At 40.9% G+C, this 12,726-nt stretch overlaps 1 protein-coding gene across 1 annotated transcript; it reads left to right on the top strand.

Annotated features, from left to right (window-relative positions):
* The first annotated feature begins 306 nt into the window (after positions 1–306).
* LOC127352558 (fibulin-7) lies at positions 307–11,752 on the top strand. The gene is made up of 7 exons (XM_051381042.1): positions 307–458; positions 3,270–3,423; positions 3,973–4,143; positions 4,894–5,160; positions 5,234–5,371; positions 5,465–5,600; positions 8,868–11,752. The coding sequence occupies exons 1-7, from the start codon at positions 363–365 to the stop codon at positions 9,226–9,228; spliced, it is 1,323 nt and encodes a 440-aa protein (XP_051237002.1). The 5' UTR covers positions 307–362; the 3' UTR covers positions 9,229–11,752.
* The last annotated feature ends 974 nt before the right edge of the window (positions 11,753–12,726 follow it).

The following is a 12,726-nucleotide window of genomic DNA, read 5'->3' as shown; positions in this document are numbered from 1 at the left end:
TTCCTGAGCCGGGGAGCGAATCTGAAATAGTCCTTGAAATGTCGCTGCTTTGTTAGGCGGATGATGATTAAAAGACGCCACAGCCAGCTGACTTCTCCTTATAATTTGAGGGTCTATTTCTGGAGATGCTGATGGATCAAAAAAGTGAGAAGCGTGTTCCAGATGTGGGAGTCTCTTCCTCCTCCTCCTCCTCCTCCTCCAGCTCCCACCTCCAACATATCTGACAGGGAGGAGGTGTGGCTGCGAGCGAGTGGAGGAGAAATTTGGCAAGTGCCCTCGAAAAGAAGCAGAAGGAGAGGAGGTGATTTAGTTCTGGAGAAGCAGCGGAGGAGTCAAACAGAGCTTCATCAGGAGCAGGTCTAATGAGGAATAGGATGGAGGTTTTGTTCAGGATGAAGACTGCTGGGGTTGTTTTGTTGACGCTGTGTCTTCATCAGATTTACTTTTCTTCCGCTCAGGTGAGTTCTGGTGACTCTAACAGCAGCTACTGAGGCAGGAAATTCATTTTCTTAACACCCGAAAAGTTTGTTACAGCGGTTTTCTGTTCTCACAGAACTTTAAATAAAGCAGATTAATGCAAACGATGAGAAATAAATAGATTTATTGTCAAAATTATATTATATGTCAATATAAAATGTTGAATTTCGGGATGCTTTCGCCTCTTCAGGCCTCAAAAACCCTTTAAATGAAACAATCTGAGAAGAAACTGCTCATTACTCACATCCACAGCCTGAGATGAAGGTCACAAGTAGACTTTTCTTGTTCTTTAAAGAGGTCACAAGTCAAAACTGGTGGGAACTTCTACGTTAAGCCTGAGAAAACACACATATATCTTTATTTAAAATCAAAAATCAACTGTTTAAAATGACTAAAAATATACAAGATATTCAATAATATAAGATATAAGAACAAGAATTCATTAAAACACTAATAAAAGATACAAGAAAAAAGTAAAGAAGTAATTAAAACAAACAAAAGGGGTTTTTTACGGTGGTTGCCAGAACTTATAATACAGCAGAATGTTTCTATTGTTAAAGTAAAATTATATTAGTAGTGTTAATTTTACAGGTTTATGACGGTGGTTTTCTGCAATTTACAGTCTGTATTAATTATCTACTTTATTCCATATTAATTCCTTTAAAATGCCGTATAAACAAATGTTTTACTGTTACAGAAACTGGTAACTGGTTTCTTGGATGTGATTCTTAGTGGAAAATGTTATTTAATTCTTGTTTTGGGACATATTTCAGGATGTTTTATGTTTTTTAACTTATTGTTATTGCTGCTGTTATGTCCCGTCTCGACCAGGAAACTCTTGAAGAGGAGATTTATTAGTTTCAAAGCTTTTTCTGTTAAATAAAAGGTACATTTTAAAATAAATGTATATAAAAGTTACAGAAATTCCTCAATTATTGGGCCTTTTTTTATCTTATTTAGAAGGATTTCTTGGAATAAAATAAAATAAAAAATCTATTTTTCAATAAAGTTAGTAGTTAATGTGGAACCAGGACAGTTTGTACATGTTGTGCTGAAAAACAACAACTTAATAGTATATTTTGATTTTAGATAATTAAAAGGAAAAATTAAAGGAAGAGCTTTAAACACCTTTTTTTTTTAACTGTGTCAAAACATTTAAACTTATGTAGAGAAAATATTTAGTTTCTGGGCTACTGAACGATAATGGTGGTTTAAGATGGCGGACTCCGCCAGAAGAGGAGGCAAAAACAGAAACAGCTCGTTCTAAGGTAACGAAAGCAAAACAATTCTTATCTTCAGTTGATTAAACACTAATGAAAACATACCTATGGATATTATATTACATTTATACACTGCAAAAACAGCCCTTCTAGAAATAAGCCAAATATTCTTTAATACGATGAAATCTACCAATCAGCCATTGAAAGACTGTAATGAGCCTTAAAACTAGAAAAAAGTTATTCTTATTACAAGCAATAAAAACTCAGTTATTTAAGATAGTTAAAATTGAGCTGAATTTGTGACTTTGTCTTAAATGAAAGAACCAGAAACATTAAGATTTTTATCATTTTTTATTTTTTATGAAAAACTAAACAGCTGCTTTATTTCCAACACTGGCACAGACTCTGAAAATAAGTAGAATAATCTGGTTCCTCTGCTGGGATATTATGCAACCATTGTTGTTACTGGTTAAATCTACCTCAATATTAACTGTAAGATCTCATTAACACATAGTCAGACATATTTTTGATGAGATTATTTTACTTTTTAGACAAATAATAAGACTTATTTCCCAGAAATTGAATTATTATTATTTATTCATTTTAATTTCCTGGTGAGGTTTTATTTTCATGTTGAACTCAAGTTCACCCTCCTCTGTCTCTGAGTCACAAACCCAGAGGCTCATTATGTGGTAGCAGTGGTGTGTTGTTGTGTTGTGTTGTGTTGTGTTGTGTTGTGTTGTGTTGTGTTGTGTTGTGTTGTGTCGTGTCGAGCGCAGCGTTTCAGTTTGAGGTCAGCTGCAGGCTCAGGTCCAATTTTCACCCAGGTGTTACTGCAGCTCTAAAAAACCTCACCTCTATGTATAGACCTCACACCTGAAACACACTGCGGACTGGAGACAGACTGCTGCCAGCGGTCTGCTGTAGCCTTCTTCTGCTAGTTAACTGGACTACAGTGCGGGTATAATTCATGATTATATGTGCATTGTAATTTTCCTCTTCTAAGACACCGGATTAATGTTTCTTTATGGTTTCACTAGAGGCAGCGACACTGTCAGTCATGCTTAACATTCATGGTTTTAACATTAATTTGAATGTCCGGTATCATTTATAGCCAATTATTAACAACATTTAACAGTAATTTTAGAGCTTTTTACTGAATAAAACTGATAACAAACAAACAAAAACCCTCTTTCCTGCCATAAATACCTACGTTAAAGAAAAACAGATCACGTTATAACAAGATACTTTCATGTCGTACCTCATTGGCTGCTCAGTTTCGGCTCGTCCGTATCAGGAAACAATGGCGGCTCTCCTGCTCACACAGGATCTGGTTCTCCAGATAAACAGTAAAATGTGTTTGTGAACAGATTTGAGGAGAGAAACAGTCAACAACAGAATCTGGATCAATATCTGATCAGCACTGTTTGAAACTTTGATCTGAGTTTGGTACGTTGCTAATATTAGCATTAGCAACATGAGGATCTTTTAAAAACATCACTATTGTATGTTTGGGTCCGCCAAATAGTTTGCTCACACATTACCTGTCCTGATGTCTCTCCTCGTCCACAGGAGTGTCCATCCACCCACAACCTGGTGAACTCGCTGCGGCAGGTGGAGAAGATGTTGGCGGTCCATGAAGCATCTTACCAGCAGGGCCTGCGCTCGCTCAGGAAGAAGATTAACGCTCTGCACAACAGCACCATGGCCATCTTTAAGACCGGTGGTGAGACAAAAATAAACCCAGTCCAACCCCCAATGTTATCTGACAAATTACACAGAGACACATAGAGACACATAGAGACACATAGAGACACACAGAGACACATAGAGACACACAGAGACACATAGAGACACATAGAGAGACATAGAAACACATAGAGACATACAGAGACACATAGAGACACATAGAGAGACACAGAGACACACAGAGACACACAGAGACACATAGAGACACACAGACACACATAGAAACACATAGAGACACATAGAGACACACAGAGACACATAGAGACACACAGAGACACACAGAGACACATAGAGACACATAGAGACACACAGAGACACACAGAGACACAGAGAGACACACAGAGACACATAGAGACACACAGAGACACACAGAGACACATAGAGACACACAGAGACACACAGAGACACATAGAGACACACAGAGACACACAGAGATCAGTCCACAGGCAGCAGAGGTGGTCAGGGAACATCATTATCATATGGGACCTTTAAGTTCAGAAGGTAAATTAACTCTATCTGTTCGCAGCATCCTGCCCCAAACCAGAACCCCCCACTCACGGCCGCAGACTGGGCCGGGTGTTTGGCATCGGACACGAGGTCCACTTCCTGTGTAAGCCTAACTACGAGCTCATTGGCCCACGGACCCGAGTCTGTCTGGAGTCTCTGAAGTGGAGCGGACAGCAGCCAATGTGCCGACGTAAGAACCGATACTGGACCACAACCTTAGAACTGATACTGGACCACAACCTTAGAACCGATACTGGACCACAACCTTAGAACAGATACTGGACCACAACTTTAGAACAGATACTGGACCACAACTTTAGAACTGATACTGGACCACAACCGTAGAACCGATACTTGACCTCAACCTTAGAACCGATACTGGACCACAACCGTAGAACAGATACTGGACCACAACCGTAGAACCGATACTAGACCACAACTTTAGAACTGATACTGGACCACAACCGTAGAACCGATACTGGACCACAACTTTAGAACCGATACTAGACCACAACCGTAGAACTGATACTGGACCACAACCGTAGAACCGATACTGGACCTCAACCTTAGAACCGATACTGGACCACAACCGTAGAACAGATACTGGACCACAACCGTAGAACCGATACTAGACCACAACCGTAGAACAGATACTGGACCACAACCGTAGAACCGATACTGGACCTCAACCTTAGAACCGATACTAGACCACAACCGTAGAACTGATACTGGACCACAACCGTAGAACCGATACTGGACCACAACCTTAGAACCGATACTGGACCACAACCGTAGAACTGATACTGGACCACAACCGTAGAACTGATACTGGACCACAACCGTAGAACCGATACTGGACCACAGCTTTAGAACCGATACTGGACCACAGCTTTAGAACCGATACTGGTTCAGTTTTCTTAATCTTTTTCTTTATTTTCAGGTCTCAACAGCACCGACAACTCGCTGGCCTCCTTCTCTCCTGCTGCTCCTTCCTCTTCCTCCTCCCTTCCTATGTCTGCTGCTCTGTCAGCATCCTCCTCCTCTTCCTCCTTCTCCTCCTCCTCCTCCTCCTCTTCCTCCTCCTCTTCATCACCCACTCCACCTGCCTCCGTCCGTCCGTCTCACTGCACTCACTTCCTGGGCTCCACCCGCTGCACCTGTGATGTTGGTTTCACCATATCCGGCCGCGACAACAACATCTGCACAGGTAATAAATATTTCTAATCAATAACTAATTGATTCATATTTTAGATAGCTGATAGATTCTGTGTTCCTCTCAGATATCGACGAGTGTCGCCTGTTTCCTCTCGGTCAGCCCGGCCGACTCTGCGTCCACCAGTGTGTGAACACGCCCGGCAGCTTCCACTGCTTCTGTCCAGCCGGCTACGACCTCGCCAGAGACGGCCGCAGCTGCACAGGTGAAGAGTTCAAAGGTCATCGGTGGTTAGAGGGGCGGGGACACGGTTAGAGACCGACGTTTGTAACGCTTGTTTTTCTCCTCCTGTGTTCAGACATCGACGAGTGTGAAAACCGGATGCACAACTGCACACTGGACCAGGTGTGTGTGAACACCTACGGAGGGTTCCAGTGCGTGGCGGTGGAGTGTCCTCACCTGAAGAACGCCACGTACATCAAGACGTCGCCAATGTAAGTAACCTGACTGCAGCAAGTGGTTTGTTACACGGAACCGTCTGGGAAGTGGTCGTTGGAAACTGTTTGGAAAAGGGCAGATCAACGAACCAGATTAACGTAATCAAACTCTTACCGAAGCCAGTTGGGAGAAGATCATTGACAGTTTATATAAAGTACAGAGCTTCCAGGTCTGTGAAGTGTCCGAAACCAGCAGGGCGAGATCCATTGGTTGCAATATATAACCGATAGTATTGAGTCTTATGGAGAAATGAGCCGACTTCTCAGTTGATTTATGAGTTCAGTAAACAGTTTCCTGATGAGTTTCTGGTCTCAGTCTCTAGTTTCAGTCTTCTTCCATACAGCATGATGTTCATTTAGTAACTGATGGTCCCATTTAGAGTAAGACAGACCATAAAGCAGGGTATGCTTTAGGGCGGGGCTACCTTGTGACTGACAGCTCATTCTCAGTGAGTCCGTCCAGCTCAACGCACCAAACTCAGATCAAACTGTCAAACGGTGCTGATCAGATATGGATCCAGATTCTGATGTTGACTGTTTCTCTTCTCAAATCTGTTCACAAACACATTTTACTGTTTATCTGGAATATCAGATCCTGTGTGAGCAGGAGAGCCGCCAATGTTTCCTGATATGGACGAGTCGAAACTGCAGCAGCCAATGAGAGCAGCTCAACTCGCAGTACGTGACCTCCGCTGGCTCCGACAAACTGTTATGGCGACGATCATAATGCCAAACCGTTCTCCACAAACCAACCGTCGGTGAGGTGAATAGATCTCAGTACCACAGGACCAACTACTACGCACTCTGGCAGACTTATCCGAGATGTTCTGGCTTCATTTTAACATTTTAACCTCTCTCACTGGATTGTTGTTTTAGACCAACTTTAGACAGCAAGACTAAGCCTTGTAATAAAGACTGAAATCATATCTCTGGAGCAGACAAAGCAAGTAGAAAAGGAATGAAAACCGGCCAGATGAGACAAAGAAAACCATAAAGTTTCTCACCTCAGAAGACAAAGACTCAGTAAATGACAGGGACAGCGGTGGAGAGCGATTTGAAAACAATGAGTTCTACCTTCATGTCACCCACTTCCTTTCGCTACCCCACATTTAGCGTCCCTACTAACAGGAACTGGGCTGAGAGTCAGACTGAGGTTTGGCCTCAGACGCCCCGCTGAGGTTTTCAGGCTCCCGTCGGCCGAACAGCTGATGGCGGTCGAGAGGCGTGAAGACGTGTTTATGGCAGCGGGCTGAAACTAAACGTGTTTACAGAAAGCGGTTCTGATTTATTACTAGAGATGAATCATAATTGTATGTTTTAGTAATGCAGGGAGGACAGTGTTGTGTCTCCAGCGGGGGGGGATCTTTACCACATGTAGGGTTAGCTTCCGGCTAAAGATCTTCAGCCGTGACTCAGATATAAAGTGTCGTGGTTAGAGCAGTTAAAAGCTGCCTATACAGGACAAATGGCACCCTCTCCCTCCGGTTCATTAACACATTTGCATCAGAAAAACACCTCAACATTTGTTATGGTTGGTGTGAAGTCTTGACATTTGGTACCAACATACTTTGGTCAAGTATCTAACAGCACAACTTTGAAATAATTAGATAATGTCAAAAATTACACTTTTATCTATGGTCAAAATCAGGATTTAAAAAGAAAAAGTCTGTAGATTTTGCGGTGAAACCACGACAGTAAAAGAGGGTAAACTAGGTTTAATGAAGTTTCTGTAACAGTGAAACACTGTGATATCTCTGGCAAAACCTTTATTTATATAGCATTTTAAAGGAATTTATATGGAATAAAGTATTTTCTTTATATTAAAGATTGCACAGAATTATCATGAGGCAAAACTGTTTCTTTTGATGGTAAAAACTTATTTATACACTAAAATATGGAATAAAACTAAAAAATTAAATGTTTTTCATATGAAATATTTATTTTTTTTACACTCTATATGTGTGGATATCTTTGACATTTAATGTGTTGTGACTTCATAGATCCTCCTTGTAGTTACTCAGATACAACCAGTTTCTTATGTTATTATATTTAGTGTTGGGGCACTCGGGACTATACTGTTTTTTTCCTAAGACGGTAGAATAAGCAATAAAAATGTAGGGATTTTTTATTATTTTCAGTACACACATGCAACGGACTCCTATATATAGATTACATATAAATAAAAGTTGAATTCACTTATTATTAGTCAGACAGCAGGTGAAAACATTCACTTGAGGGGCCATTCTCCATTAATCTGAAAGGGTTTTAATGCCCATTGAAACTAATGGAGGAAGTGTGTCTGTTTGCTTTTATTAAACTTCAGATCTTGCTCTTTAATTTCTAATTCTCAAATACGCAGAAGAGAGACAGACAGGTGATTCTGCAGGTACAAAGGAAATGTGTATGACTCAAAGATCAACAGGGATTGGACGTCAGCACAGACTTCTTATAGCGGTGAGGTAAAGGCTTGATGGGAGGCAGGTGTAAAAGAGGGTGAGGGAACAAGCTTAAGCTCCCCTCACTCTCTAAAAGGCTGAAGATGACCCAGGGCCTCCTCCTGGTGGAAGCTCTCTAAAGATGTATTGAGAAGTTGTATTAGTTATTGAAGATGATCAAATAAAATAATTGCATCGCAGAGTTTCTTTTTCTGACTTATTATTTCTAAAAAGTGATTCATATTTGTTTGATTTGTTTGATCTTTTCCCGCCTTTTGTAGATTTTATTTAAATATATATATATAAATATATCTATATATATATATATATATACGATATATTGAGTTTGTGATAATTTGGTGTGTGACCAATCAGAAACAGGTTTGCATTTATTAATCAAACAGTAACTCAACCAATCACTTCCTCAACATCACTTAGTGAAGAGTTACAGAACCAAAGTTATTCATTATGTACGATTTTAAAAAAGAACTTCAGTTTGGGACTTTGGTTGTTAAGAAAGAAGAATTCGAGACGGTTGCGGGACAAACGAGTTGATTTCTAGCTGTGAACAGAATCAGATACATTCTCCTCTTTCAGACAACAGCAGAGCTTTAACACAATGTGAGCAGGGTATAATTTTGGGAGACAATGATTTGTTCAGAATCGCTCGGGGATTTGATTTGATCCCAGGAGATGGATGAGGATGAGGAAGAAGAGGAGGAGGAAGATGAATAAGTCTTTAGACCACAACCACAAATTGTTACGCTGATTTCAAATTGGATAAATGTTCCTTCCTACGATCCTAAAATATATATCATTGTGTTTCCAGGCGCTGTGAGAGGAACCCGTGCATGCTGGGAGACAAAGGATGCACCCAGGCACCAAACTCCATCTCCTTCCACTTCCTGTCTGTAGTGTCCAACATGTCCGCCCCCCGCGTCCTCTTCCGGGTGTCGGCGGCCCGCGTGCTGGGCGACACGCTGCGGTTCGGCCTGGCGGGCGGCCGTGGGCGGGGCCACTTCAGCGTGCAGCGCTCCGGCCGGCAGACAGGCACCCTCCTCCTGGTGACGCCCATCAAGGGTCCGGCCACTCTGGAGGCGGAGGTGGAGATGAGCGAGCTGGAGCATCACTCCCTGCTGGGTCGCTACCTCACCAAGGTCACCCTGTTCGTTTCTCCGTACGGGTTTTAGGGGACGGTTGACGGGTTCAACGGCGTTCGGTGGCCATTTCTGACTCAGTTATAGCAGTTTATAAAGAGTCCAACGAACTTTTACAGTCCAGCTGAGGTGATTTTTAAATATATTGTTATTTTTATTATTGAGAGGAAGAAAAAAGGTCTTTGTAAATACGTCTGAAATGCTCCTTTAACCTCGGAGTGTTTGATCGACAGTAGCTGCAGTTTGTCGCAGGAAGCGAACTTTAACTTTCAATGTTCATCACGTGGCGCACACTGGTCCAAAAATCAGAAACTGAGCATCACAATTCCCCCCAAATGACTCTTTTATTCAGGAGTTTTATCAATTTGGTCCAGTTACAACCTGAGGAGGCGTTTGTGTCCATTCAGCAGCTTTTACAGGAACAGATAGGGCGCCATTTTTGTTTGTGACTAATGGATAACTATTACATTACAGTCACAGAGCAGAGTATTGGGTTTCCTAAAGAATAAACATCTTTATCTTTCTGTCTGCTGCACAATAAGATTTTAAACTATGTTTCCCCAAGTTGGGATGGTAGACAAACTTAGACTGACAGGATTATCATTCTTTTTAGATACAAAATAAAATAATTTCCCAGAAACATACAGACTTAACAGGCTTCTTTTTTGACAAATTCAGTGTTTTCTTGGCCATATTTTGATATTTTCTTACACCCGTTAAAATCAAGAAGGCTTAACGATCCCCCATGAAGCTCTGGCGACCCCTGGTGGGGGTATGACAGATCATTTCCAGCTTCCTAGATAGAAAATACAGAAAAAACCAGAGAAACTAAATAAAAATCTATCTTATAGTGCAGAAGACTTTTATTATTTTATAACTAGGAGTCAGAACAGCTGTAAGAGTTTTAAAACCTTACAAAGTTTGCTGGGTATTTATTTATTTTTCAGAAAAAGAGATGCTCTGGGACGATTCTTATATTCAGGTGATCAAACACTAATGAAAACATACTGATTAATATTATTTGCCATTCCTGACAATCGATCCTCCTCATTGTTTCACACTAGTTTAAAAACTTTGTCAGCTGTGGACCCAAAAATAATAAATTCTGACTTTTGTACTCCAGAAAGATCTTTTATCTACGGGGGAAAATACCCAGGATGTGATTTTTTGTGCTCTTTCCTTTCAATTTAAATCTTATATAAGTAGGATAATGTAAATGAGGGCAGGAAGCAGAACTTTGAGGGTGGGAGGGGTGTCAAACCACTGAGTGTTTTTGGCCTCTTTGTAGGTGATTTACTGTCGAACTTCTTCTGAAAAACTATGAATTCTGTATATAATGTAGCCATGTTCAAGTAGAGTGTTTAAGAGTTTAATTAAATCTATTAGAAGGTTTTCAGTGTCGCATCAGAAGAACTGGCGTCCGTCTGCTGTTTCAGTTATAAAAGATGTTTTGAGTTTGTGCCTCTGATGCATCATTATGACAGTCGAGTCGCAGAGCAAAGCATCAGTTTATCTTCAGGAAACATAAGTTGGGAAAAAGGTTAAAAATAAGATCCGATATGAATCCAGATACATCGGCTACGATCCGATTCAGAGACGATGCAATCTGATACAGTTCTTAACGCCGCTCACACAGGATCTGGTATTAAACAGTAAACAGTAAAATGTGTTTGTCAACAGATTTGAGGAGAGAAATAGTCAACAACAGAATCTGGATCCATATCTGATCAGCACTGTTTGACACTTTGATCTGAGTTTGGTGTGTTGAGCTGGACGGACTCACTGAGAATGAGCTGTCAATCACAAGGTAGCCCCGCCCCTAAAGCATACCCTGCTTTATGGTCTGTTTTACTCTAAATGGGACCATCAGTTACTAAATGAACATCATGCTGTATGGAAGAAGACTGAAACTAGAGACTGAGACCAGAAACTCATCAGGAAACTGTTTACTGAACTCATACATCAACTGAGAAGTCAACTCATTTCTCCATAAGACTGAATGGTAATGGGGCCGCCCCCTGCTGGTTGTTAAATGGACTGCAGGTTTAAGACAGACAGATCTTACAGATGGACAGACTTTTATCCAAATATCTTCCAAACTTTAGATTTTAGATTTGATGGCGTGCAATAAATCCTGTTGGCGTTGACTCTGCACCAACGTTACTCTGGCGTTGACCTTTCAGTAGAGTGGAGACGCTGTTAGCGGCAAAGCTTCAGTCAACAGATTCATGACTTTAGAATCGGACCATCGACCGGTTTATGGTACATTCAGATTCATCCAGGAGTCCACGTACAGATGTAGCTGCAACCGTAACATTAAAAATGATTGCCGACTCATATCGGTGAATCTTTACACTCCTGATTAAAAACCTTTGTTATTCGACTGCAGATCGGCCTTCTGGGTGTTTTATCTTTCAAACGGAGGCTCAGCTCTGTGAGTTGAATGTAATATTGATGCATGAGACGAGCACACTGTGTGTATGTGTGAGTATGTTCTGTGTTTCTGTCTTCACTCTGATTCAACTCTGTTTCACACATAATAAACATGTTTTCCCGACATTGTGTCCTGAGCTGTTGTTCCTGTTAGAAGCTGTAAATCAACCTGGAAGGTATTTTTGGCTGTTTTGAGACATTCGGGTTGTAAGCTGCAGTTCTGTCGTATGGAAGCTGCGAGAGGTCGACGTGTTTTGATCCGTTCGGGCTGAAGAATTTAACACGGATCTGTCAGACAGCCCGAAGCCTCCAGAGACCAGACAGAGCGCACACATAAACCGGCACGCAGACGAACAGTCGTATATGTCGACGCTGTATGTCTGCAGACACATTCTCACACACACGTAACAAGACAGAAAACACAGACCAACGGCAGCGTGAGGACCACGCAGCAGGACTCGTACGGCGGTGTGTGAGCCAGACTGCGACGACAGCTGTGTTCACTTCACATGTTCACATACGTGTGTGAGGAGTTACAGAAAAGTGGAAACATGTTTGTAGAAAATATCTCTATTCAAATAAAAATGAGACGATCTCCAACGTCATATCTCACGTGGCTGCTTCTGTTAATGGTAAAAACTTATTTATACACTAAAATATGGAACAAAACTTTACCCATAAAATCAACAGTACCAATCATTTTACTGTAATAGCTGTGTCAACTGTGGTTGGCAGAACTTTACCGTAATAAATACAGGAGAACTTTTCTACTGTTACAGTAAAATATTAGTACTGTTGATTTTACGGTTAAAAGTTTTACTCCATATTTTGGCGTAAATACTGTTTTTGCCATCAAAAGAAAAAGTGTTTCTGCCGCTGGTTTTCTGTGCATTTTAATATAAAAACACTTTCTTCCACATAAACTCCTTTAAAATGTTGATATGATGTTTTACTGTAACTTATGTAGGGTTTACACTCTTACTGTCGTGGTTTAACAGTTTTTCACCATAAAAAACGTCTTTATTTTTTTACAGTGTACAAATCTTTATATACAGCATGTACAGCACTTTATATTACTGCTAGTGAGTTCATACGTGT

This window comes from Dicentrarchus labrax, unplaced genomic scaffold, assembly GCF_905237075.1.
Source record: "Dicentrarchus labrax unplaced genomic scaffold, dlabrax2021, whole genome shotgun sequence".
Classification (NCBI taxonomy): domain Eukaryota; kingdom Metazoa; phylum Chordata; class Actinopteri; family Moronidae; genus Dicentrarchus; species Dicentrarchus labrax.
This window is presented reverse-complemented; position numbering and strand designations above follow the sequence as displayed.

Bases quoted from the DNA above. Each gene is read 5' to 3' on its own strand.
- LOC127352558 (XM_051381042.1), top strand. From the start codon at position 363: ATGAGGAATAGGATGGAGGTTTTGTTCAGGATGAAGACTGCTGGGGTT. The intron at 5,161-5,233 runs GTAATAAATATT...TGTTCCTCTCAG, and splicing joins CGACAACAACATCTGCACAG to ATATCGACGAGTGTCGCCTG. The intron at 5,601-8,867 runs GTAAGTAACCTG...TTGTGTTTCCAG, and splicing joins TACATCAAGACGTCGCCAAT to GCGCTGTGAGAGGAACCCGT.